At 37.8% G+C, this 25685-nt stretch overlaps 1 protein-coding gene across 2 annotated transcripts in view; it reads left to right on the forward strand.

Annotated features, from left to right (window-relative positions):
* Positions 1-25685, forward strand: part of SRGAP1 (SLIT-ROBO Rho GTPase activating protein 1) — a 278584-nt gene that overhangs the window by 236086 nt on the left and 16813 nt on the right. For both annotated transcript variants that reach the window (XM_067697213.1, XM_067697211.1), the window contains exons 16-18: positions 15633-15738; positions 18489-18713; positions 20915-20994. In XM_067697213.1, coding sequence (XP_067553314.1) covers positions 15633-15738; positions 18489-18713; positions 20915-20994 — 411 coding nt within the window. The remainder of the gene's footprint in view (positions 1-15632; positions 15739-18488; positions 18714-20914; positions 20995-25685) is intronic.

Raw genomic sequence — 25685 nt, forward strand, 5'->3', positions numbered from 1 at the left:
AGCTTTGAAGTTTCATTAGGTCCCATTTGCTTATTTTTGTTGTTATTTCCATTTCTCTAGGAGGTGGGTCTGAAAGGATCTTGCTGTGATGTATGTCATGGAGTGTTCTGCCTATGTTTTCCTCTAAGTGTCTGGCCTTACGTTTAGGTTTCTCATTCTCTCATTTAGGTCTCTAATCCATTTTGAGTTTATTTTTGTGTATGGTGTTAGGGAGTGTTCTAATTTCATTCTTTTACATGTAGCTGTCCAGTTTTCCCAGCACCACTTATTGAAGAGGCTGTCTTTTCTCCATTGTATATTCTTGCCTCCTTTATCAACGATAAGGTGACCATCTGTGTGTGGGTTTATCTCTGGGCTTTCTATTCCGGTTCCATTGATCTATATTTCTATTTTTGTGCCAGAACCATACTGTCTTGATTACTGCAGATTTGTAGTATAGTCTGAAGTCCAGGAGCCTGATTCCTCCAGCTCGGTTTTATTTCTCCAGATTGCTTTGGCAATTCGGGGTCTTTTGTGTTTCCATACAAATTGTGAAATTTTTTGTTCTAGCTCTGTGAAAAATGCCAGTGGTAGTTTGATAGGGATTGCATTGAATCTGTAGATTGCTTTGGGTAGTAGAGTCATTTTCACAATGTTGATTCTTCCAATCCAAGAACATGGTATATCTCTCCATCTGTTTGTATCCTCTTTAATTTCTTTCATCAGTGTCTTATAATTCTCTGAGTACAGGTCTTTTGTCTCCTTAGGTAGGTTTATTCCTAGGTATTTTATTCCTTTTGCTGCAGTGGTAAATGGGAGTGTTTCCTTACTTTCTCTTTCAGATTTTTCACCATTAGTGTACAGGAATGCAAGAGATATCTGTGCATTAATTTTATATCATGCTACTTTACCAAGTTCATTGATTAGCTCTAGTAATTTCCTGGTAGCATCTTTGGGATTCTCTATGTATAGTATCATGTCATCTGCAAACAGTGACAGTTTTACTTCTTCTTTTCCGATTTGTATTCCTTTTATTTCTTTTTCTTCTCTGATTGCAGTGGCTAAAACTTCCAAAACTATGTTGAATAGCAGTGGTGAGAGTAGGCAACCTTGTCTTCTTTCCTGATCTTATTGGAAATGGTTTCAGTTTTTCACCATTGAGAACAATGTTGGCTGTGGGTTTGTCATATATGGCCTTTATTATGTTGAGGTAGATTCCTTCTATGCCTACTTTCTGGAGCGTTTTTATCATAAATGGGTGTTCAATTTTGTTGAAAGATTTTTCTGCATCTATTGAGATGATCATATGGTTTTTCTCCTTCAGTTTGTTAATATGGTTTATCACATTGATTGATTTGCATATATTGAAGAACCCTTGCATTCCTGGGATAAACCCCACTTGATCATGGTGTATGATCCTTTTAATGTGCTGTTGGATTCTGTTTGCTAGTATTTTGTGGAGGATTTTTGCATCTATGTTCATCAGTGATATTGGTCTGTAGTTTTCTTTTTTTGTGACATCTTTGGTTTTGGTATCAGGGTGATGGTGGCCTCATAGAATGAGTTTGGGAGTGTTCCTCCCTCTGCTATATTTTGTAAGAGTTTGAGAAGGATAGGTGTTAGCTCTTCTCTAAATGTTTGACAGAATTCACCTGTGAAGCCACCTGGTCCTGGGCTTTTGTTTGTTGGAAGATTTTTAATCACAGTTTCAATTTCATTACTTGTGATTGGTCTGTTCATATTTTCTATTTCTTCCTGATTCAGTCTTGGCAGGTTGTGCATTTCTAAGAATTTGTCCATTTCTTCCAGGTTGTCCATTTTATTGGCATAGAGTTGCTTTTAGTAATCTCTCATGATCCTTTGTATTTCTGCAGTGTCAGTTGTTACTTCTCCTTTTTTATTTCTAATTCTATTGATTTGAGTCTTCTCCCTTTTTTTCTTGATGAGTCTGGCTAATGGTTTATCAATTTTGTTTATCTTCTCAAAGAACCAGCTTTTAGTTTTATTGATTTTGCTATCATTTCCTTCATTTCTTTTTCATTTATTTCTGATCTGATCTTTATGACTTCTTTCCTTCTGCTAACTTTGGGGTGTTTTTGTTCTTCTTTCTCTAATTGCTTTAGGTGTAAGGTTAGGTTGTTTATTTGAGATGTTTCTTGTTTCTTAAGGTAGGATTGTATTGCTATAAACTTCCCTCTTAGAACTGGTTTTGCTGCATGCTGTAGGTTTTGGGTCGTTGTGTTTTCATTGTCATTTGTTTCTAGGTATTTTTTGATTTCCTCTTTGATTTCTTCAGTGAGCTCTTGGTTATTTAGTAGTGTATTGTTTAGCCTCCATGTGTTTGTATTTTTTACAGATCTTCTCCTGTAATTGATAACTAGTCTAATAGCATTGAGGTCAGAAAAGATACTTCATATGATTTCAGTTTTCTTAAATTTACCAAGGCTTGATTTGTGACCCATGATATGATCTGTCTTGGAGAATGTTCCATGAGCACTTGAGAAGAAAGTGTATTGTGTTGTTTTGGGATGGAATGTCCTATAAATATCAATTAAGTCCATCTTGTTTAATGTATCATTTAAAGCTTGTGTTTCCTTATTTATTTTCATTTTGGATGATCTGTCCATTGGTGAAAGTGGGGTGTTAAAGTCCCCTACTATGATTGTGTTACTATCAATTTCCCCTTTTATGGCTGTTAGTATTTGCCTTAAGTATTGAGGTGCTCCTATGTTGGGTGCATAAATATTTACAATTGTTATATCTTCTTCTTGGATTGATCCCTTGATCATTATGTAGTGTCCTTCTTTGTCTCTTGTAATAGCCTTTATTTTTAAAGTCTATTTTGTCTGATATGAGAAGTGCTACTCCAACTTTCTTTTGATTTCCATTTGCATGGAGTATCTTTTTCCATCCCCTCACTTTCAGTCTGTACGTGTCCCTAGGTCTGAAGTGGGTCTCTTGTAGACAGCATATATATGGGTCTTGTTTTTGTATCCATTCAGCCAGTCTGTGTCTTATGGTTGGAACATTTAATACATTTACATTTAAGGTAGTTATCAGTATGTGTGTTCCTATTACCATTTTCTTAATTGTTTTGGGTTTGTTATTGTAGGTCTTTTCCTTCTCCTGTGTTTCCTGCCTAGAGAAGTTCCTTTAGGATTTGTTGTAAAGCTGGTTTGGTGGTGCTAAATTCTCTTAGCTTTTGCTTGTCTGTAAAGTTTTTAATTTCTCTGTCGAATCTGAATGAGATCCTTGCTGGGTGGAGTAATGTTGGTTGTAGGTTTTTCTCTTCCATCACTTTAAATATGTCCTGCCACTCCCTTCTGGCTTGCAGAGTTTCTGCTGAAAGATCAGCTGTTAATCCTATGGGGATTCCCTTGTATGTTATTTGTTGCTTTTCCCTTGCTGCTTTTAATATTTTTTCTTTGTATTTAATTTTTGATAGCTTGATTAATATGTGTCTTGGCATGTTTCTCCTTGGATTTATCCTGTATGGGACTCTCTGTGCTTCCTGGACTTGATTGACTACTTCCTTTCCCATATTAGGGAAGTTTCAACTATAATCTCTTCAAATATTTTCTCAGTCCATTTCTTTTTCTCTTCTTCTGGGACCCCTATAATTCGAATGTTGGTGCATTTAATGTTGTCCCAGAGGTCTCTGAGACTGTCGTCAATTCTTTTCATTCTTTTTTCTTTATTCTGCTCTGTGGTAGTTATTTCTACTATTTTATCTTCCAGGTCACTTACCCGTTCTTCTGCCTCAGTTATTCTGCTATTGATCACATCTAGAGAATTTTTAATTTCATTTATTCTGTTGTTCATCATTGTTTGTTTGCTCTTTAGTTCTTCTAGGTCCTTGTTAAATGTTTCTTGTATTTTCTCCATTCTGTTTCCAAGATTTTGGACCATCTCTACTATCATTACTCTGAATTCTTTTCCAGGTAGGCTGCCTATTTTCTCTTCATTTGTTTGGTCCGGTGGGTTTTTACCTTGCTCCTTCATCGCTGTGTGTTTCTCTGTCTTCTCATTTTGCTTATCTTACTGTGTTTGGGGTCTCCTTTCTGCAGGCTGCAGGTTCATAGTTCCTGTTGTTTTTGGTGTCTGCCCCCAGTGGGTAAGGTTGGTTCAGTGGGTTGTGTAGGCTTCCTGGTGGAGGGGACTAGTGCCTGTGTTCTGGTGGATGAGGCTGGATCTTGTCTTTCTGGTGGGCAGAACCACGTCCGGTTGGTGTGTTTGTGGGTGTCTGTGAACTTAATATGATTTTAGGCAGCCTCTCTGCTAATGGGTGAGGCTGTGTTCCTGTCTTGCTAGTTGTTTGTATAGAGTGTCCAGCACTGTAGCTTTCTGGTCGTTGAGTGGAGCTGGGTCTTAGCGTTGAGTTGGAGATCTCAGAGAGCTTTTGCCGTTTGATATTACGTGGGGCCAGGAGGTCTCTGGTGGACCAATGTCCTGAACTCGGCTCTCCCACCTCAGAGGCTCAGGCCTGACACCCGGCTGGAGCACCAAGACTCTGTCAGCCACCTAGCCATTGAAGAGGTAAGTCCAGGTCCAGGAAGAAGCCCAGCTCTACAGTTCCTCCTCCAACACTCTTGATTTAGCCCTCTAAGCATCTAATGTGGAACAGTGAACAGGGTGCTCTGGGACTCCAGTCCCATCCTTCTAAACTCTCGAAATATCTTTCTTTTATGCGAGGAGTGCCTTATATGAAATGCTGCAGGTGCAAATAAAGAAGCTGCAGAGACATTTCCCCCTGTATTTAAACAATGGATTAATGGGAAAAAATGGGTTAATATCCTTGGGCTAATTTTTATGAAAATAGTCTCTAGTGGAAATGAATACCCTCCAGGACCCTCATCTCATAGAATCAGGAGTCCCCCCGGGGATTAAGGCCACTAATGCTAGGTGCACACACCAGTAGAGATTTAACTTGCTAGTAATTTAAGTAGTTTTTGTTTTTGTTTTTTGCGGTACGCAGGCCTCTCACTGTTGTGGCCTCTCCCGTTGCGGAGCACAGGCTCCAGACGCACAGGCTCAGCGGCCATGGCTCACGGGCCCAGCCGCTCCGCGACATGTGGGATCTTCCCGGACCGGGGCACGAACCCGTGTCCCCTGCATCAGCAGGCAGACTCTCAACCACTGCGCCACCAGGGAAGCCCTTTAAGTAGTATTTTTAATGTTTTTGTTCGTGCTCTAATTACAGAGTTTAGTAGATGTTGAATAGTCTGTCCCAACCCTACATTATTATAAGTCCTATTATTTTTAGTGCGTAATTTTGCAGAATGGGATGTTTTTCAAGAACACTTACTGGCACTATATATAACAACCCCCTTTCTTCCAACATCTAATCTGTTTAAAAGGGGGTTCCTGGCTATTATTGATTTATCTTTAGGCATGCATTTTCTCTTACCATGTGACCATGATATATCTTTTCTCTTGGATTGTCTGTGAATTATTTGAAAATGGTATATGTCATTCGTGATTATATCCTTTCGTTGATATTACAGACTTTTAATGATTTGGACCGTTGATTAATTGCCTGCAATGTTGCAAAACTTTCTCAGGATTCAAAGACTTGATTTTTGCATTCAGGAGGTTTAAAATCTACTGCAGGAGATAAGACATTTACAAATAAATGCAATCTAAGTATGTGATAGAAGCAAAAGATTTAGAAATGTTAGCAGAGAGAGAGAGGTTTCATGGAGATTGATTGCTTTGTCCATGTCATCTTCTAGCATCACCATAATTGGATTTGATTTTCCCTATTAAGGTAATTTCATGTGATAGTTATATCGTATAGAAAAACTTTCCTTTTCATCTTTTCTAAGAGTTTACATAAGTCTCTGGAACACCTACTACCTTTTGCTTACCTACTTTTGAATTGTTTGGGGAAAGATTTTTGTGTGTGTGTGGTGAGTTATTATTGTGCCATTTTTATGCCCCTAAATACCATGTTCTTTGGAAGCTTGCTTGCAAGTGTAGTAAAAGGGAATTTGTCTTAGCATTCTCTCTCTCTCTTTCTTTTTTTTCAGTGTGCACTCTTCATCCCCAATTCACTATAAATTTCTTTTTAAAAATTACTTATCTGGATGAAGACATCAAAGGCAGTCTAAATTTGAAATAAGCTTGATAGTATCTCCATTTCTCACCCAAGGATTTTGTTTTTGTTTTTGTTTTTTTGGTAAACCATCCACTTTGTGAATGGTTTTGTGAATGCTCCAGATCATACCCACACAGTCTGGGCAGCTTCTGAAATGTCCGTGTACTGTGGCTCTGAGGTTCCCTAGGGCATAGATCCAAGTGACTTGCTCTAGTAGACATGCTCAAGCAATTCATGGTTTTTCCTGACTGCCTTGGGGCTGTAAACCCAGAGGAAACATTTGCACTTCATTATGTGTTATCATTATGTGTTATTATTTAGGGGACTGTTTGGACACAAGCAAACTTTTATTAGGAGGGCAGATTTTTTAACCTATCACCAAACCAACATGTAGTCATTGTAGAAAACTTGAAAAATATTTAAAGAGCACATAGAGCAAAATACTGTCATACATAATGCCACTACCCAAAGAGAATCAATAGTGTGTACGCATTCTGATCGTTTATATTCATATACACACACAACTGTTTTTTTAATTTATTTTTTTATTGAAGTATAGCTGATTTACACTGTTGTGTTAATTACTGCTGTACAGCAAAGTGACTCAGTTATACATATATATGCATTCTTTTTCATATTTTTTTCCATTATGGTTTATCACAGGATATTGAATATAGTTGCCTGTGCTATACAGTAGGACCTTGTTGTTTATCCATTCTGTATATAACAGTTTACATCTCCTAATCCCAGACTCCCACTCCTACCCTCTCCCACCTCCCTCCCCCTTGGCAATCACCAGTCTATCATCTATGTCCGTGATTTTGCTTCTGTTTCATAAATAGGTTCATTTGTGTCATATTTTAGATTCCACATATAAGTGATAACATGGTATTTGTCTTTCTCTTTCTGACTTACTTCCCTTAGTATGATAATCTCTAGTTGCATCCATGTTGCTGTAAATGGCATTATTTCGTTCTTTTTTATGGTTGAGTAGTGTTCCTTTGTGTATATGTACCACCTCTTCTTTATCCATTCATCTGTCCATGGACATTTAGGTCACAACTGTTTTTAAAAGCCAAAGTGGTATAAATCCCCACTTGCCCATGCTGTCTTTGGAATTGACCCCAGTTCTAGACTGAGGTCTCTTTACCCATATTGCAATAGCTTCTAAATAAAATCTTCTTTTACCACTTTAAAAAAAAACAAAAAACAAAGTGGAACTGTACTCTCCTATTTGTAACCTACCTTCTTTTTGACTTATTTATTGTAGAAAATTTCAAACATCTACAAAAGGATACAGAAAGATATATTTATGTATAAATAATATAATCACCCCGCTTTAACAATTTCCATTTCTTAGCCAGTCTTGTCCCACGTATACCCCTTATATCATCCCTCTGACATCGATCATTTCATCTGTGTGTGTGTCTCTGGGAAATGACAGTTCTTTTCTTTTTTTATACAACATAGCCACAATACTATTCTCATACCTTAAAAAAATAACAGTAATTCCTTAAAATCATCAAATAGCCAATCAGTGCTTTTTAAAAATAATTGTTTAATATGCAACTAATATGTGATTACTATAGAAAATTAGAAACTAAGTAAAACAAATCATCTATAATTCTTCTGCACAAAGATAATATTAACCTTTTTAATATCTCCCCAGATTTTTTTCTATATATATATATATCTATGTACTTTTTAAAGCAGCTTATTGAGACACAATTCTCATACCATACAATTTATCCATTAACGTTTGCAATTCAGTGGTTTTAGTATATTCACAGGATTATGAAAATCACCACAATCAATTTTAGTTAGAACGCTTTCCTGACTCCAAAAAGAAATCCCAATTAGCAGACACTTCCCGTTTACTCAAAACCACCAACAGCCTCAGCGCTGGACAACCACTAATCTACTTTCTCTATATTTACCTATTCTGGCCATTTCATATAAATGGAATTATACAATATGTGGTCTTTTGTGACTGGATTAATTCATTTAGCATGTTTTCAAGGTTCATCCATGTTGTAGCATGTGTCAGCACTTTTTTAAATTGTCAAATAATATTCCATTATGTAGATATACCATAACTACATACTTTTGATAAAAACTGTATTATACCAAATGACTGCTAGTGAATGTAAGATTTCTTTTAGAGATGATGAAAGTGTTGACTGAAGTTACGGTTGCTCAATTCTGAGTGTACTAAAGACCATTGAATTATACACTTCAAATACGTGAATTGTATCTCAATAAATCTGTTATTAAAAATTATAACATATTTGCTTTTTTAAACTTTTTAAATTTAATGATGTTATTAACATTTTCCCACATCACTAAGTATTTTTCAAAACATAGTTTTTAGTGTCCATATAATGGTTTTTATTTAACAAATCCCCTAGTTTTAGAAATTTAGGTTGTTTCCAGTGATTTTGTAATTATACAAAAATACCATGATGAACCTCTTGGTACATAAATTGGTTTGCCCATATCTGATCGTTTTATGTAAAAATCTTTTGAACTCTTTTCCTGGCGCTCCAGTGTGTGTTTTTGTTGCTAAAAATTCTTTTGGCTTTACTGCCATACATGGTAATTCTCTCTCTGAACTCTATAAATTTGTTTCATGCCTTATAATGATTTTCTCAAAGATTCCTTTTCTCCTTAAAAATGTTTAATAGGCTCAGTATTGGAACTGAACAGGTAAGGTTTCCTAGGCTAAGACTCAGTTTCTTCACTAACTTCAATATGGTAATTCAGCAGAAGGAGAGACATTATATATTTATATCTACAGTGTTGCTAGTTAACTAGGAAAGAGCACAGTGGCTCAATTCACAGAATCCAAATCTATTAATGGTTAATTAGAGAGATTTACAAGCAGTTCATTTCTTACCTAGAAGAACAGCTGGTAACTCATCTCAAGGCTAAGCTAAGATCCATCCACATGTACGAGAACATCTGTTTTTCTTTTCCTTTCATTCGCACACATACACTATTACACACAACTGATTGATACCCTGACATTATTAGCATCTAACACTGAACCTAAAAATACCCTGGAACTGTTAAATTCCCCTTGATTACTGCTTGTTGGGCTATGGAGCTCAGAAATATCTGTGTACCTGCTCTTACATAAGCCATTTCTAAATATGGCCATCAAGGAATTTCCTTCCCTGTCTTTATACTTAAGGATAAATTTGCATCTTGTGTTATCTTACTTGTTTTCTGACACACACTTTTACAGATAGTGCCACAGAAGAACTGATATTTTCAGAGGAATGGCCATTTGAACTTTTTGTCGTTTTCTGAATCCACTTGTGTTTGGTGGTGAATTTTCCACGCACGTTTACATAGACGTGTCAAACCCCCATGCTGTGAAGTTGGCATCCTGACATGGGAACCTTGCAATGCTAGGGAAAGAACATAAATTAGCCTAGGGAGCTTTGAGCATGTGACCGAAATTGGATGAATGCCACTTTTACCTAATTACATGAGATGCTGAAACGTGGAAACAAAGGCCATCATAAAAGAAATCCAGATGAAATACTGATTTTCCTCACTGATGACTTTTCTGAGGAGAAGAAAACACCCATCTTTTCATGCAGCATAAAATTGTGAAAGACCATGTATTGCCACACTCAGAGCCAGGGGGGAATGCACGTTAATCAGAGTATCTGTAGCAACCATAAATTTTGACCCGCTAACGGGACTCAGGAAAGTTAATGAGTCATTTACACAAGAGTGCGATTCCTGTAGGATGCATGCCGCAAGCCTGTTAAGCAGCCAGCCAGGTAACATCTGAGTCCTGCTCACAGCCGTCGTGGTCTGGCCTTTGGGAGGCATTGATTTGCTCCTACTTCAGGAATGCCAGCAATTCTGTTTTGCTTTCGTTTATGAATGCCTGCCTCACATGATTTTATTTAGTCTTCTTGGTGTCACTTTTTTATATTCCTATTGCTTTTCTCTCCTGAAATCTTCCTTTGCATCTCACAGAGCACCCCTCTGCCATTCTTTTTTTTATTGCAGTAAAAGAGACATAATGTAAAATTTACCATTTTAATCACTGTTAAATGTACAGTTCAGTGGCATTAAATACATTCACATTGTTTTGCAACTGTTACCACCATCCATCTCCAGAATTTTTCTTATCATGCTGTACTGAGACTCTACCCATTAAACTCCTCCCTCCCTCTAGCTTCTGACAACCACCATCCTACTTTCTGTCTCTAGGAATTTGACTACTCTAGGGACCTCATATAAGTGGAATTATACAGTATTTATGTATGGCTTTTTGTGTCTGACTTCACTTAGCATAGCATCTTCAAGGTTTATCCTTGTTGTAGCGTATATTAGAATTTCCTTCCTTTATAAGACTGAATAATATTTCATTGTGTGTACATACCACATTTTGTTTATCCACTCATCCATCAATGGACATTTGGGCTATTTCCACCTCTTGATGGTTATGAATAATGCTACTATGAAATTGGTATGTAAATATATGTTCCCCAATTCTTTTTAAGTACAAAAAAAACAAAAACAAAACTGCCTTTAAGGAGCAGGGGAACTGAGTTTAGAACTCAGAAATAGCAACAATAGGATCTTGAATTAAGATGAAGCCTCTTGGAAGTAATACCTGTATTCTCTTCTAGCCTAAAAATGACAGGCCCCCTATGGAATTTGACAAATATTAAAGATGAATACTACATTGAGTGGTTCCTTTTGCATTCTTTCCTTTCCTTTTGTGCTTTAACTCTAGGACCCCAAAACTAGCTTTAAGATGCTAAAACCCTCTCCCTGATAGTTGACCTTAACCTTAAACTGAGGGTTAGTTGGAGAATCAGTAGACTTAACTCTTGAAACACTCCAGATCTTCTGTAAACAATAGTAAAACTTTTTTGCTACTTGGTTCTTAATCATAACCCCTATATGACTTTGTATGTGGTTGGAAGAGAGTAAAGGCCATTGCCAATCAGGGGGCCCATTAATGGGACAGTTCCTTTTTACAATTTAATATTTACAGATATATATTAAACATTGTAATTATGTGGCTTGAGGTATGATATAAAATTATTCAAATTTTTTTTAATGACCAAAGGAATAGATGATAATCTCAATGTTTACTTTTAATAATGGGTCATAATCTGTATAATTTCACCTTTGAGAGTTTTTGTTTGTTTTTTGAGATAGTCTTTCTATATACAAGCATGCTAAATCATCTTTTTATCTTTAACTTAAAGCAGCAACAACAGTCATACTTTAAAAAGTCAGTTATCTTAGATAATAAACTTTTAACCAGTTAATTTCAGATATGAAAAAATAATCCAATTATGCCTAAACCTATATAGCATTTATAGATGCAAAATTCACTCCACCAAACTCTCAATGCCTTGCAAATCATCTGTGGGTATTTCATCTTCCCTCTCCGTACAATGTGGGTTCTTCAGGTGTCCCATGAAGTTGTCATGAAAGATAAACCAATTTCCCTGGGACATGTTTTGGTCCTACTGACACTCTTGAGACTGAATTAGGTGGAAATGTTGATAACTTGATTACTGAGTTTTTGTGACCTTAGTAAACTTATGCACCTGTTTAACAACTTCTTTTAAAGTCTCATTCCCCTTTTTCAGAAAAAAGTCAAGACCGTTGTCTGGAAAGTATATTAAACAAAGTGCTTATACTTGATAGACGTGACACTGACCTTGTTCGTAGTATTGTAATTTTGTCCATTTTGAAATACTTTACAAATAAAACAGAATATAAATGTTTTACTTCAATATTACTGAAATTACACTATTATTAGTTATAGGTTTATGTTGAAAACTTGTGTTACAAAAATGTTCATTGGATGATAATGTTTGACTTACATTCTTTTTTCTCTTTATTTTTTATCGAAGTATAGTTGATTTACAATATTGCATTAGTTTCAGGTGTACAGCAAAGTGATTCGGTTATTTCCTTTTCAGATTCTTTTCCATTATGGTTTATTACAAGATATTGAATATAGTTCCCTATGCTCTACAGTAGGTCCTTGTGTTTGACTTACATTCTTTTTTTTTATGCTTTTTTTTAACATCTTTATTGGAGTATAATATCTTTACAATGTTGCGTTAGTTTCTGCTGTATAACAAAGTGAATCAGCTATACATATATATATATCCCCATATCCCCTCCCTCTTGCATCTCTCTCCCACCCTCCCTATCCCACCCCTCTAGGTGATCACAAAGCACCAAGCTGATCTCCCTGTGCTATGTGGCTGCTTCCTACTAGCTATCTATTTTACATTTGGTAGTGTATATATGTCCATGCCACTCTCTCACTTCGTCCCAGCTTACCCTTCCCCATCCCTGTGTCCTCAAGTCCATTCTCTATGTCTGCGTCTTTATTCCTGTTCTGCCCCTAGGTTCTTCAGAACCATTTTTTTTTTTAGATTCCATATATATGTGTTAGCATACGGTATTTGCTTTCCTCTTTCTGACTTATTTCACTCTGTATGACAGACTCTAGGTCCATCTACCTCACTACAAATAACTCAGTTTCATTTCTTTTTATGGTTGAGTAATATTCCATTGTATATATGTGCCACATCTTCTTTATCCATTCATCTGTCGATGGACACTTAGGTTGCTTCCATGTCCTGGCTATTGTAAATAGAGCTGCAGTGAACATTGTGGTACATGACTCTTTTTGAATTATGGTTTTCTCAGGGTATATGCCCAGTAGTGGGATTGCTGGGTCATATGGTAGTTCTATTTTTAGTTTTTTAAGGAACCTCCATACTGTTCTCCATAGTGGCTATATCAATTGACATTCCTACCAACAGTGCAAGAGGGTTCCCTTTTCTCCACACCCTCTCCAGCATTTATTGTTTGTAGATTTTTTAATGATGGCCATTCTGACTGGTGTGAGGTGATGCCTCATTGTAGTTTTGATTTGCATTTCTCTAATGATTAGTGATGTTGAGCATCCTTTCATGTGTTTGTTGGCAATCTGTATATCTTCTTTGGAGAAATGTCTGTTTAGGTCTTCTGCCCATTTTTGGATTGGGTTTTTTTTTGATATTGAGCTGCATGAGCTGCCTGTATCTTTTGGAGATTAATCCTTTGTCAGTTGCTTCGTTTGCAAATATTTTCTCCCATTCTGAGCGTTGTCTTTTCATCTTGTTTATGGTTTCCTTTGCTGTGCAGAAGCTTTTTTAAGTTTCATTAGGTCCCATTTTTGTTTTTATTTCCATTCCTCTAGGTGAGTCAGAAAGGATCTTACTGTGATTTATGTCATAGAGTGTTGACTTACATTCTTTTTGAGAGTTTCTGAAATCCATTTTCTCAAAGGTGTTAGCTACAGTTCCAGCTACAGCATACTCAAAGTTGGGAATGAAAGTGATTTTTCCCAGGAATTCTGATAAACTATTTGTTGTTTTGCAAACTCCTCAGTGGTTAAGTGAGAATATTCCTAATATTTTTTCCCCATCTTTTCACCCGTGGAAAATAAATGAAAATACCTTATTAACGTGGTGGTTTGATAATAAGTGGAAAGCAGCTGGAGTCAGCACTCAAGATTCCAGGGAAATGAGGCTTGGCGTGAGTAGTTCAGGCAGTGGTTCTCAACCTTGGCCGCATAAAAGAATCTCAGGCATCAGCCTTTTAATAAAATCTTCCTAAGTGATTCCAAGTCAAGGTTAAGAACTGCTGGTTTAAGAGGAATTAGAAAGGGAAACTTGAGTTAGGAGAGTATTATGATGGTCCAAGTTAGAAATAATAAAGACTTCAGTTAGGAAGTTAGCAGTGAGATATTCAGTGGTAAAAACAACAGGACTTATGTCCCAGACAAGGGAGAAAAATGAAGCAAAGATACCATCTTCATAGACGTGATGGTCCTAACCTTGAGACTGGATGAGGTTGCCATGGAAGAGAACCAAGTAGAGATCCTTAAAGGATAACTACATTCATGGATGGGAGAGGGTCCAAAAACCTGAGAAGTGGGAGGAGAATCAATTGGCTGTAGTGGTAGAAGCTGAGGCCTGAGATTTTCAAGTAGGATATATGATTATCTCAAGAGCAATTAAGAACAGTGTAGTAACATTAAATCATAGTAAGCTTCAAAATGTTTTTGAAATAGTCTCTGAAATATTTCTCTCAAATGTATGTTTATTGGATATCTTCGAAGTTATACTTTATAGGGACTTCTCTGGTGGCACAGTGGTTGAGAATCCACCTGCCAGTGCAGGGGACACGAGTTCAATCCCTGGTCCAGGAAGATCCCACATGCCACGGAGCAACTAAGCCCGTGTGCCACAACTACTGAGCCTGTGCTCTAGACCCCGGGAGCCACAACTACTGAAGCCTGTGCACCTAGAGCCCGTGCTCCACAGCAAGAGGAGCCACTGCAATGAGAAGCCTGTACACCGCAACAAAGAGTAGCCCCTGCTCGCCGCAACTAGAGAAAGCCCGCACAGCAGCTAAGACACAACACAGCCAAAAATAAATAATTTTTTTAAAAAGTTATACTTTATAAAGGTACTTTGAAATCCAAGAAAGATAACCAGACTTATGAAATAGAAAACAGTTTCTAATTCTAGTTCCACCTTTCTAGCCAGCTGACCTTGGGTAAGCCACTTACCCAGTGCTCATTTTGCTAGCCCAGTGAATGGCGATGCTAAGTGCTTGCCCTGCCTACTCCACTGTATTGTTTTTTGCATTAAGTTAGATAACAGATGTGAAAATGCGTTGTAAAATGTAGACCAGTATACAGAAAATGGATTATTAGCACTAACCTTTTTGCTGTTATTCACAACACTTTAGTATTGAGAAGCTTTGGACAATTTATATTCCTAATAAAGAGGTAAAATAATACTAGGAAGTCCAAGGTCACCTTCTGTTCAGGGAGCTCACCATCCCACAGGGAAAACAGGATAAGGAAATACGTAACTATAAACACCAGGGCAAAAGTTCTGTGAGAGCAGGAACCATGTCACTAAGGTATTTCCAATGCCTAACTTAGTGCTTGAAACCTAGTAGGCTCTCCTAAAATATTTATTTTTAAAATTTGATGAAGTAATACAAGGTAAAAGGTCATATAAATAAAATATTCGGATAGTTTTGAGGAAGAGGAGATTCAAAACCTGGCACATTGCGTGAATAATAGGAAAAGACAAATATATGATGAATTAATGAATCGTGGAGAGGGAGAGGTGTCATGTCCCAAAAAAGTCACCTGAGTTAACATGCAGCAAAAAGGAGTTTAAACCATATCAGATGCAAAATGTAGAAATAGCAGCAGGTGAAAAAGGATTTTTAAATTCAGAAGACTCTAAGTTGCTAAAGGCCAAGACCACGGACATCAGAAAACAGTGATGGGTCAGAGGAGACACCCTCGGAAATGGTGGTACACCCAAGCTGATCACTTATTTGCTTTATTGGTTACGACTGCATCTCACCCAAAGGCAAAAGCATTGCTTATGTTCAGATATGTACCTGAAATTTGGGTGCTAGAGTGTTCTGCTTTAAATGTGGCCAGTGAAAGCATCCTGATCATGTGCTCTTCTGTCTATAGGAATAGATAATCTCTATGAGAGGGCGCTTCACATCCGCAAACTCCTCCTGACCTTGCCCAGGTCGGTCCTTATAGTGATGAGGTACCTCTTTGCCTTCCTCAATCAGTAAGTACCATAATTCTCTGCCAAAATGCTCATCTTAATTCCATTTGCACCCCTCTGAGTTCTTTGTTCTTGGATTCTGTAACATGTGCGTTGGGTTCCATTTATCAGCAGAGTTGAAGAGGAAATGATTGAATAGAGACTGAAGGTACATTTTTCCTCAGCAGATCAAAGTCATTGTGTGACCTACCTTAAATAAGCCTGTCACCAGATGCAGAAACTGTGGCCATAATTGCAAAAATATACAAGTATTACTAAAAAGAGCACTTTTCAGTGAATTACCTGTTTTTCCAACTTCCATCCAAAGCCAATGTCATGAATGTTTTGTTAAAATGATGTAAACCACCTGCTCACTGCAGAAAATTTCTGTGATTTTTAAAGTTGTAGTCAGGGAAGGAGGGAAAGTGTAGGTGAGATTTATACACAAATCCAAAAAAGAATTTTCTGCAAATTCAGTATAATGAGACCTTGTCAAAAAGATGATATTTCTAAAACATTCTCTAAAACAATGTAACAGAAATCTTAAAACTCACTGCATTATTTTCAAGGAATCTTTACTCTTTTAATTTAGGCAACTTGATTTTCAGTTGTGTCACTTGTAGATACATGGGCTCCATTATAAGAACATCTTCCCCAGGTCCTATCTAAGAGCCCCCTTGCACTTCAGTGTTTCAGTTAAATAACTGGAAATTTAAAATCCAGGCAGAGTAAGCTTGGGCAAATGCTTTCTCACTCCAGCATGAATTCTCCCTTCTTAAAATTAGGATATTTTCTCTTCTCTATTTCACTGGAAGTTTTAAGTTCTTAAAAGCCATGGGGATTTATTACAACCCTGCTAACTCTTCCTGAAGTCACACCCATTCAGGCTGACCCCCTGCAAGCCAAGTATCCTAAAATAGGGAAATGCTGGCAAGGAACCATACAGAATGGAGCTAAAGCATTCACAAATGACATTTGTACAGAAGTCACCCCTGGAATTTAGCAGTATCTAGAGAGATGGGTATAATCTAGTTTAGGTTAAATACATCCTGTAAATTTTTACCTTTAAATAAGCCAAGTCACCCAGGCAATTGTAAAAATCTGAAGATTGCATGTGCCTCTCCTTCCCCAACATGGAGCACCTTGCATCCCTGCTGGTCCTCTCCATGCTGTCCCTACCAAATTTTCCTGACACACCTGAGCGAAACCAACTGTGAACGAATAAACCACAGTGGATTAGGAAAGCAGACTGACCATGAACCAAGAAAGTTCTCAAAACCTGAATCTAATTCACCGTGTATCTCAACAGAATGGCCACCGTGCCATTCGTCAGACGATTGGCATTGCTTCCAGCGTTTCTGCCCAAAGATGCCCCTTGGTCCCCTGCATCTGCCTTCATGCAGAGGCAAGGCCCAGCCTCTAGGATAGGATGCTCGGGACAGGAATTTTGGGAAAAGAAACTATTCTCTTTCAATTGTAAAATCAAAACATGTATGTAACGTTTTTATGTCAAGTTTTTGCTCTTCAAGCCAGCACAAAATTAAAGACCCAGAAAGACTGTGACTCTCCCCATTGAGCTTAAGTGGGTCTTTTGAAAATTAGACCATTCTTATTCTGAATCTCACTTTTCCTTCCTGCATTCATTTTCAAGATGATCTGTAACATGATCACTGGCTGTTATTTGTGAACTGTTTTTAAGATTTTATGTTGGAGAAATGGCAGAAGAGAAAGACATATGTTACCTGTGGAAATCATGCTTTTGTATTTTCCACTTTCTAGGCTATCTTATTTCCAAAACAGGGTGAAGTATCATGTCACATGGTATCTCAGTTTCTTTGTGTCTGTCAACATCTCACAAATATAGAGTCTCTTTTTTTCTCCTTCCATTTGTCGTCTGTTCACCTGGATTTTACATTTCCTTTCAATGTTGACATTCTATACACTGAAAGGTAGATTCTCTGGATTCTCCCTGGAGCAGTACCTTGCCCATGTGTTACGAGGCATAGCAGTAAAGGGCTGGCTTATTTTCAGTCACCTGTGGGAAATATCTCACAAATAGCCATTGGACTGGATTTAGAAATTAGTACTAGGCAACTGGAAATCTCCTCAGAGTTTGTAGCTTACCAGCTTTAAGTGGAATGCAAGAATTGAGGATTCTGTTCCCCTTCTCTTGCACTTGTGTGTTTTATGACACTGGTTGTCACCTAGTGTTGGTAGTCTTACCCAAAAGCAAATTACAAAGCCTGGAGTTGCTTGCTTTCTCACAGCGGGTACAAAGAAAAGGGGATTTGTTTTCCTCCAGACTCTCCTCAAGATTTATGGGAAAAAACTGAAATCTGAGATGTTTTCGGTTCGTTGGAGAACAATTTTAAAGATCTCCATAAAGCTTTATAGAGATCACTGCTGCCCCTCCCAGATTTACCTGAGCAGCATTTACAGCCGGACCATAATGTTTACAAATGAAACTCATTTACTTGATCCTTGTCTCCATTGTAGTAGAGATTATCTTAAACTCCCTTGTGGCTTTAAAAAATACCACTTAAGCAAACAGGATTTATGTTCCCCTTTCAGTTTCTACCAAGTTGAAAGGTAAGTCGCTTTACTTACTTTGGAATTTGCTGAGCCACCTTAAAGCAGGATGGAATATCATTTTATTCTAATAATAAAAACCAAATAAAATCTTTTAGATCGGTATTTTTAGAATAGGAAGTATCTTATTAAACATTGATTTTCTTTTTTTCTCATGTTAACTCCTTTCTTGCCTCTCTTTGTAGTCTTTCACAGTACAGTGATGAGAACATGATGGACCCTTATAACCTGGCCATTTGCTTTGGACCCACATTGATGCCTGTCCCAGAAATACAGGATCAAGTGTCCTGCCAGGCTCATGTGAATGAGATTGTCAAAACCATCATCATCCACCATGAGACTATTTTCCCAGATGCTAAAGAGCTGGATGGCCCTGTTTATGAGAAATGTATGGCTGGAGATGACTATTGGTAAGTCCAAGAATTTTAGTCCTTCTCCCCCTGGAAGAATTATGGAAGTACAGATATCAACTTAATTAAGAAAAAGAACACTGACTATAGGCTGCCAGTGCTTCCAATTTAAAAACAAAAGCAGCAGCAGCAAGAACACTTGAGATACATTAGAATACTAAAATCCATGACAACACTGGCTTCTTATTATGGAATTTCATATTCATCCCTCTCTTTTCCCCAAGCATGACATCTTTATAGATATATCCATCCTATCATGACTTTTGTAGAGAATGATTTTGATATATAGAGCTCTGTTAATTTTTACTATTATATCAAGAAAAGATAACTGATTGAATTGACAGATTTTATTTTTATTCCTAAATAGTTTTGATTCTATATAAAGTATTTCAAAATTCTCATTTAAAAGGAGCGCCGTCAACCAAATGTGTTTTCATTCTTCCTTATTTTCATTCTTACAAATAAATGTTATCCTAACCAGTTATGGTCACTTTGAGCAAATTTATTATTATATTGTTGGGATAAAAATGTTTTAACATGGCATTGTAGTCACCTCCCAATGAAGTATAAAAATGAGAGATATAGTCCATTGAACAATCCCAAAGGTAAGGAACCCTAAAATGTTTATGTTCACTGTTTGATATATGAGTGCTAGCTTCTAAGAAATCATATACAATCAATGTGGTTTTGACTCCTTGAGCCCCTACCGCGTGCCAGCTTCTCAGTGCATATGATCTCTTTTATTCCTCACAACCACTCTACCAAGTAAGTTAAGAGAGGCCGAGGAGCCTGTCCAATGGCTAGTGGTTACTGGACGCAGCCCAAGTCTTGTCTGATTCCAAAGTCCACACGAGTCTTCCCACTCAGCAGCTGCCTCCCAGCCTACCTCGGAAACTGCTTTGTGCAGCTCCGACTAAGGAGAAGCTGGAAATAAATTTGTCTAAGTCCTTCATTCTGGACCCTCCTCGGGACACTTTGTTTCCCACTGCCTTCCTGGAGATGAAGTAGAAGTAGAATAAGTAAGTGAAAGATCTAAATAACTCAGAGTACACTTATTTTTTACTTAAACCACAGTATATTCTTAAACCACATATCCTATGCCTTAAGAAAATTGAGAGTTGACTATTTCCACAAGTACTGCTAAATTAACAATAAAGCATGATAGATTCTAGTTTTATAGTATATCTAGCAATTTTATGTGAAATTCAATTTTAAAATATTTACTTGAGCACTTACTACATGCACATACTGACTAAGCTTGGCTCTGGGAAGATAAATGAATAAAACTCAGCCCTGGTGAGATTCAGAATTTTATTTTCCTAGTTGTATTTGTTTCAAGGCCAGTGTCAGTCATGTTTGGTATTTCCAAATATTCAGAGCTATGTCAGTAAGTTGTCTTGTTCATTGTATCACAAAGCAAGTATGTGGATGTCTGGTCGATATTACTTGATGCGTTGTATTCTAGAACTTTTGTGGTTGCTGCATTTTTACAAACAGGGTAAAAGCCCCATAATGAAGAGTCTTGCAGCCAGTAACACGTGCTTGATTATGTCCTTCTCCCATACATAGTGTTTTTTATGGGTATCGCTCATTTTAAACAGAAAGTCAGTAATATAGTAGTCATCCCTGTTCCCCAATGCCAGCAATATAAGTGGGCTTTTACAGTAATGTCAGGTTTGTATTTGTAACCATTTGCATTCCATTTATCAGCATACATTTGAGAAGAGATAGTGGTAATGTTAAAGGATAAAATCTGACTCTCGGATACAAAAATGAACATGTGTCTAGAAAAGTTAAAAAAGATACTACAATCAATTCAAAGCAGAAACCGAAGAGCCATCCATTTTTATGCAGTAGGGAATATTGAAATGAATTTGCAAAAACTGGTGTATCCATGGGGCAATAATCATATTCCACTAGAATTCAACAAATTTTCATTTTTATGGATAAGAATTATTTGTAATACTATCAACTTCCTACAAGTTAATTTTGTCTTTACAGATTTGTAATGTGTTAAAGGTGAAGGTACATACATTCCCATAGCATTAGAGAATCCTAGAGGCTCCAGCATTCCACTGAAAGGCTGTCCAGTAACTCCTTTGCCATTCCAAAGTCTTATTTTTTTTTTTACAGTAGCAATTGTTCATCTTTGAAATGCTTTCCACTTTGGCTTCATATGAATTTCTATTTCCGCTCCTCAGCGACAGCCCATACAGTGAGCACGGTACATTGGAGGAAGTGGATCAGGACGCTGGTACAGAGCCCCACACCAGTGAAGACGGTATGCATTTGTGCCCATGCTACTATAAAATTAGTCTTTATATCCATTTTTTAAGAATTGCTTATGATAAGAATTCAGTAGATACAAAAGAATACTTACTACATATGTGTAAAGTGCGAAGAATAACATTACAATGAACACTTGTGGAACCACCACCAAGTTTAAGAAAAAGGTATCATTACCTTTGCGCTTTCCTGAACCCATTGCCTTCTTTACCCCTCCAGGGTAACCACTATATGTTTGTACTTTTAAGTGATTTATTGTTTCATTTTCTATTTTCTTTAACGTTTCATAAATGGAATCATATGTATATACTTTTCATGATTTTTTTCTACTCAGTATTATGTTTCTGAAATTCATCCATTGTTGCATGCAGTTATAATCATTTATTTACCTATATTCCATTGTATTTATTTTATTATTGATGAATATGTGAGGTGTTTTCTATTTTTTTGCCATTAAAAACAGTGTACCTATGAATATTTCAAACATGTATCCTACTGCAAATGTAGAGTTTCTCTAGGATATACACACATAGGAGTAGCATGTCTTCAACTTTACTACGTACTGCCGAACTATTTTTGATAATGGTTGTAAGGATATCCACTCCCACCAGCAGTGTCGCAGCCTTTCAGTTGTACATAGTCATCAACACTTGATTTTTTTTTCCTTTATTTTTTTTTGCTGTGTCAGGTCTTAGTTGTGGCACACGGGATCTTCGTTGAGGCACGCGGGATCTTTCATTGCGGCGTGTGGTCTCTTCGTTGCAGCACTGGGGCTTCTCTCTAGTTGTAGTGTGCAGGTTTTCTCTCTCTAGTTGTGGCGCACAGCCTCCAGAACGCGTGGGCTCTGTAGTTTGCGGCACACGGGCTGTCTCTTTGAGGCACGTGAGCTCAGTAGTTGTAGCCCATGGGCTTAGTTGCCCCGCAGCATGTGGGATCTTAGTTCTCTGACCAGGGATCAAACCTGTGTCCCCTGCATTGGAAGGTGGACTCTTTACCACTGGACCACCAGGGAAGTACCAACACTTGACTTTATAAAATATTGTAATCTTTGCCAATATTGTCAGTGTGTAATGGCATCTCATTGTGATTTTAATTTACATTTCTCTGATTACTGACGAAGATGTTGTTTTAAAATATAGTGTATTAATAGAAAATTTGAGGTATGGTAAGGCCAGCAGATTGGGAGATGATCGCCATTGAAAAGATAATTTGATACAGTTCCTAAGAGGAGGGGACACATCATACCTGAGGGGGCCAAGGAAAGCACCAGGGTCAGTCAGGAGGCAGAGGGAGAGGAACAGCTGGGTAAGAGCTTTTATTGTGGTTTCCACAGAAAGGAACATGAGAGGCAGGGTAAGCAGGGTTAGGATTACCTAGTTTGGATAACTTCAGTGGGCTCTGGGCCTGTCTCTGGTTGTCTGGTACCTGGCTCTGAAGTGATTGGGGCAGACAGATAGTGGCCCAAAGTGTGAGAGCCCCAGAGAGAAGGTGGTTGGGATATAGGCTCTGGATTGGTTGGTTTGTATTTGAAAAGCACATTCCAGGTGAGTTGTTGACCGTCCCTAGGAATTGGCTAACCCTGGGAGGGACAGTCCCTCCAGGGGCAGCAAGGCCTCAGAGGTCACACTACAGAAAATGAAAAACATGGTTAATACAGATATACTAATTTTTGTATGTTTAGATTTCTTCTTCGTAAAATTCCTATCTTTTGCCCATTTAGGGCCCACTTGCCCACTATCATTTTCTCTGGGCTTTTTTTGCTTAGTTTAGTTTAGTTTGGCTTTGGTTTTTTCTTATTTATAAGAGCTCTTTGTGAGTCTGGATCGGGTCTTTTATTGGATATATGATTTGAAAATATCTTCCGCTCTGTAGTTTGTCTCTCATGTGCTTATTGTATCTTTTGCCAAACAGAGAATCTTAATTTTAAAGGCGCTGAATTTACCAATCTTTTCCTTCATGGTTGTTTCACTTTGCCTCTCCTTTAAGAAATCCTGTGCCCTGAGGTTAATGAAGAAGTTCTTCCATATCCTCTGCTAAATCCTTTCAGGTTTTGTTTTTCACACACAGGTCTTAATTCTACCAGGAATTTATTTGGAGGTATGGTGTGAGGTAGGGATTTGTTCCCTTTTTTCTCCATATGGGTGCACAGTTGTCCCCACTGTCCCAGCCTTAGTTGTCCTTTCTCTACTGCTCCACACCTTTATCATAAATCAAGTGTCATCTCTGCATGAATCTGTTTCTGGGCTCTGTTCTTTTCCATGGGTCCACTTGTCTATCCCTACACCCCTGTCTTAATTTTGATACCTTTTAATAAATCTTAACATGTGGCAAATCAAGACCTCTGAATTTGTTCCTCTTAACAATTCTTGGCCTTTTTCACTTAAATTTTAAACTCAGTTTTTCAAGTTCTTGAAACAAACAAGGAAAAAAAAACCTAAAGACCTGTTGAGGTTTGGACTGCCATTGCACTGATCCTACATACATTAATATGAAAAAAATTGATATTTTAAAATATTCAGTCTTCCAATCCACAAACACCTTTCTAGTTACTTAATGTCTCCCATTAAAATTTTATACTTTTCTCTGTAGTAATCATTTTTTTGTCTCTCTAACTTCTTAACTTTAATATTTAACATTACTTTTTGACACTTTTTTAATGTGAACATATAAAGCGGTCGGTTTTTTCTTAGTACCTCTTTAGCTGTATGCATAAGCCTTTTATTCTCTCTTTAGCTGTGACTAATCTGCTTTAAACCCATTCACTGTGTTTTTATTTTTAATTTTTTTTTCTACAAGTTCTGTTCAGTTTACTTTCACATCTACTTGGTCGGTTGCTCTTACGATATTAATCCTTTCCATTGTTTTAGATTATGTGTCTAATCATGCTAATAGCTGAAGTCTTCCTGGATCTGTTTTTGTCGGCTTTGCTCATTGAATCTTATTTCCAGTGTGTTTTATAAATTTTTTTACCTATTTCTTAGAACTTCATGGAATTCCTTTATGTTGAGTTGAAGGTATGTCCCCTCCAGAGAGGGTTTTCATATACTTCTGCCCGGTGCATAACCAGCCTGGGACCACAGTAGATTTTTAGTCTGAGATTTTTTCAGACCACCCAGGTAGTGTGAACTTAAACTGCAAACCTGCCAGAGGACTGAAACGTGGTTGGGATTCTCTAAGGTGATTTGTTTCCCAAGGCTTGAGATAGATTATTTCCTTAAGTCCAAAGTTGGTGTGGTTACATCTATGGAGAAGTATGGAGAGTGAGAAGGGAGGAAGATTTCAGAACTAGAAGTCCACTGTGACACAGAGAGTTTGATCCTTTGGTGGGGCTTAGATTCTCCACACTGGGCAGCCCCTGGACCTAGTCTTTTGTGCAGAATAAAGTTTAAGTTAACCAGGCAGGGAAAATTCCCTCCAGGCAAACTCTGACTTAACATATTCTAGTGTTCTGTTTACCTTGGTGGGTTCCCACATTCACCAGGTTTTTGGTCTTTAATATTCCTCACAGTCATAATTAATGTGATTACAAAGATTTTTTTTTAATCCAGCATTTTTAGTTGATTTCAGCAGGAGGGTTTTCAGGATGTCTAGGTCTACCCTGTGCTTTAAAAAAAAAAAAAGTTTATTTGTGTGTTTCTTTAATATATATATTAATTTATTTTATTTATTTATTTTTGGCTGTGTTGGGTCTTCGTTGCTGCACACGGGCTTTCTCTAGTTGTGGAGAGTGGGGGCTACTCTTTGTTGCAGTGCACGGGCTTCTCATTGCAGTGGCTGCTCTTGCTGCAGAGCACGGGCTCTAGGCATGCGGGCTTCAGTAGTTGCAGCACGCAGGCTCAGTAGTTGTGGCTCATGGGCTCTAGAGCGCAGGCTCAGTAGTCGTGGTGCACGGGCTTAGTTGCTCCGCGGCATGTGGGATCTTCCCGGACCAGGGCTTGAACCCGTGTCCCCTGCATTGGCAGGCGGATTCTCAACTGCGCCACCAGGGAAGCCCCTGTGTTTTTAAAAGTAGGATAAATTGACATTTTTAGAACTTAAGTTAGAAGAAACTAAAGTGAGAGCTTCTATTTCTGGGGTATTGCTTTTGAAGGTCTCTGAGCCCTCCCTCGGCCACTCTCCATTCTTCTGTCTTGAGTTTCTGTGTTTCTTTGTGATTCATTCCTTTTTCACTGATGACTTGTGAGTGTTTCCTTGCTTGCCCCAGTGGCAGGAAAAGCCCAAGACAAAGCCCCAGCCATCTCTCTTTCCAAGCATCTGTCTTACCACCGCACCATCTGGCAGTTGTTCTTACCTCTTGGCTACAAAAGAGCAGCTTTGCTGAGGGCTCTGTGTTTGAGATAATATTTTAATCATGTTCACCTGATTTTGCTGGAAAGAAAAGCATTGCTTACAAAGGACAGAGACCCTTGCCCGCAGCCAGAAAGTCCTGTAACTAAATTAACTGGAGTGTTGATTGTCTTTTTGATCATCTAGGTATTGTGTTTTCTTTTCTCTGTCATGGTATCACTAGAGAGTAGCTTTTGTTTCCAAAAGACAGGCTGTCACAGAACAGAATCATCGTCCGCAAGGGCAGTGGGTAACAGATCTAGGAGAGAAAGTGTCAGGGACAGCAAGGTCCCAAAGGGGTAGTGTGATGTACTAGCACTTTGTATAAAATTACAAGAAATGGAAATATAAGACTTGATA

Source organism: Pseudorca crassidens, chromosome 11 (genome assembly GCF_039906515.1).
Source record: "Pseudorca crassidens isolate mPseCra1 chromosome 11, mPseCra1.hap1, whole genome shotgun sequence".
Lineage (NCBI taxonomy): Eukaryota > Metazoa > Chordata > Mammalia > Artiodactyla > Delphinidae > Pseudorca > Pseudorca crassidens.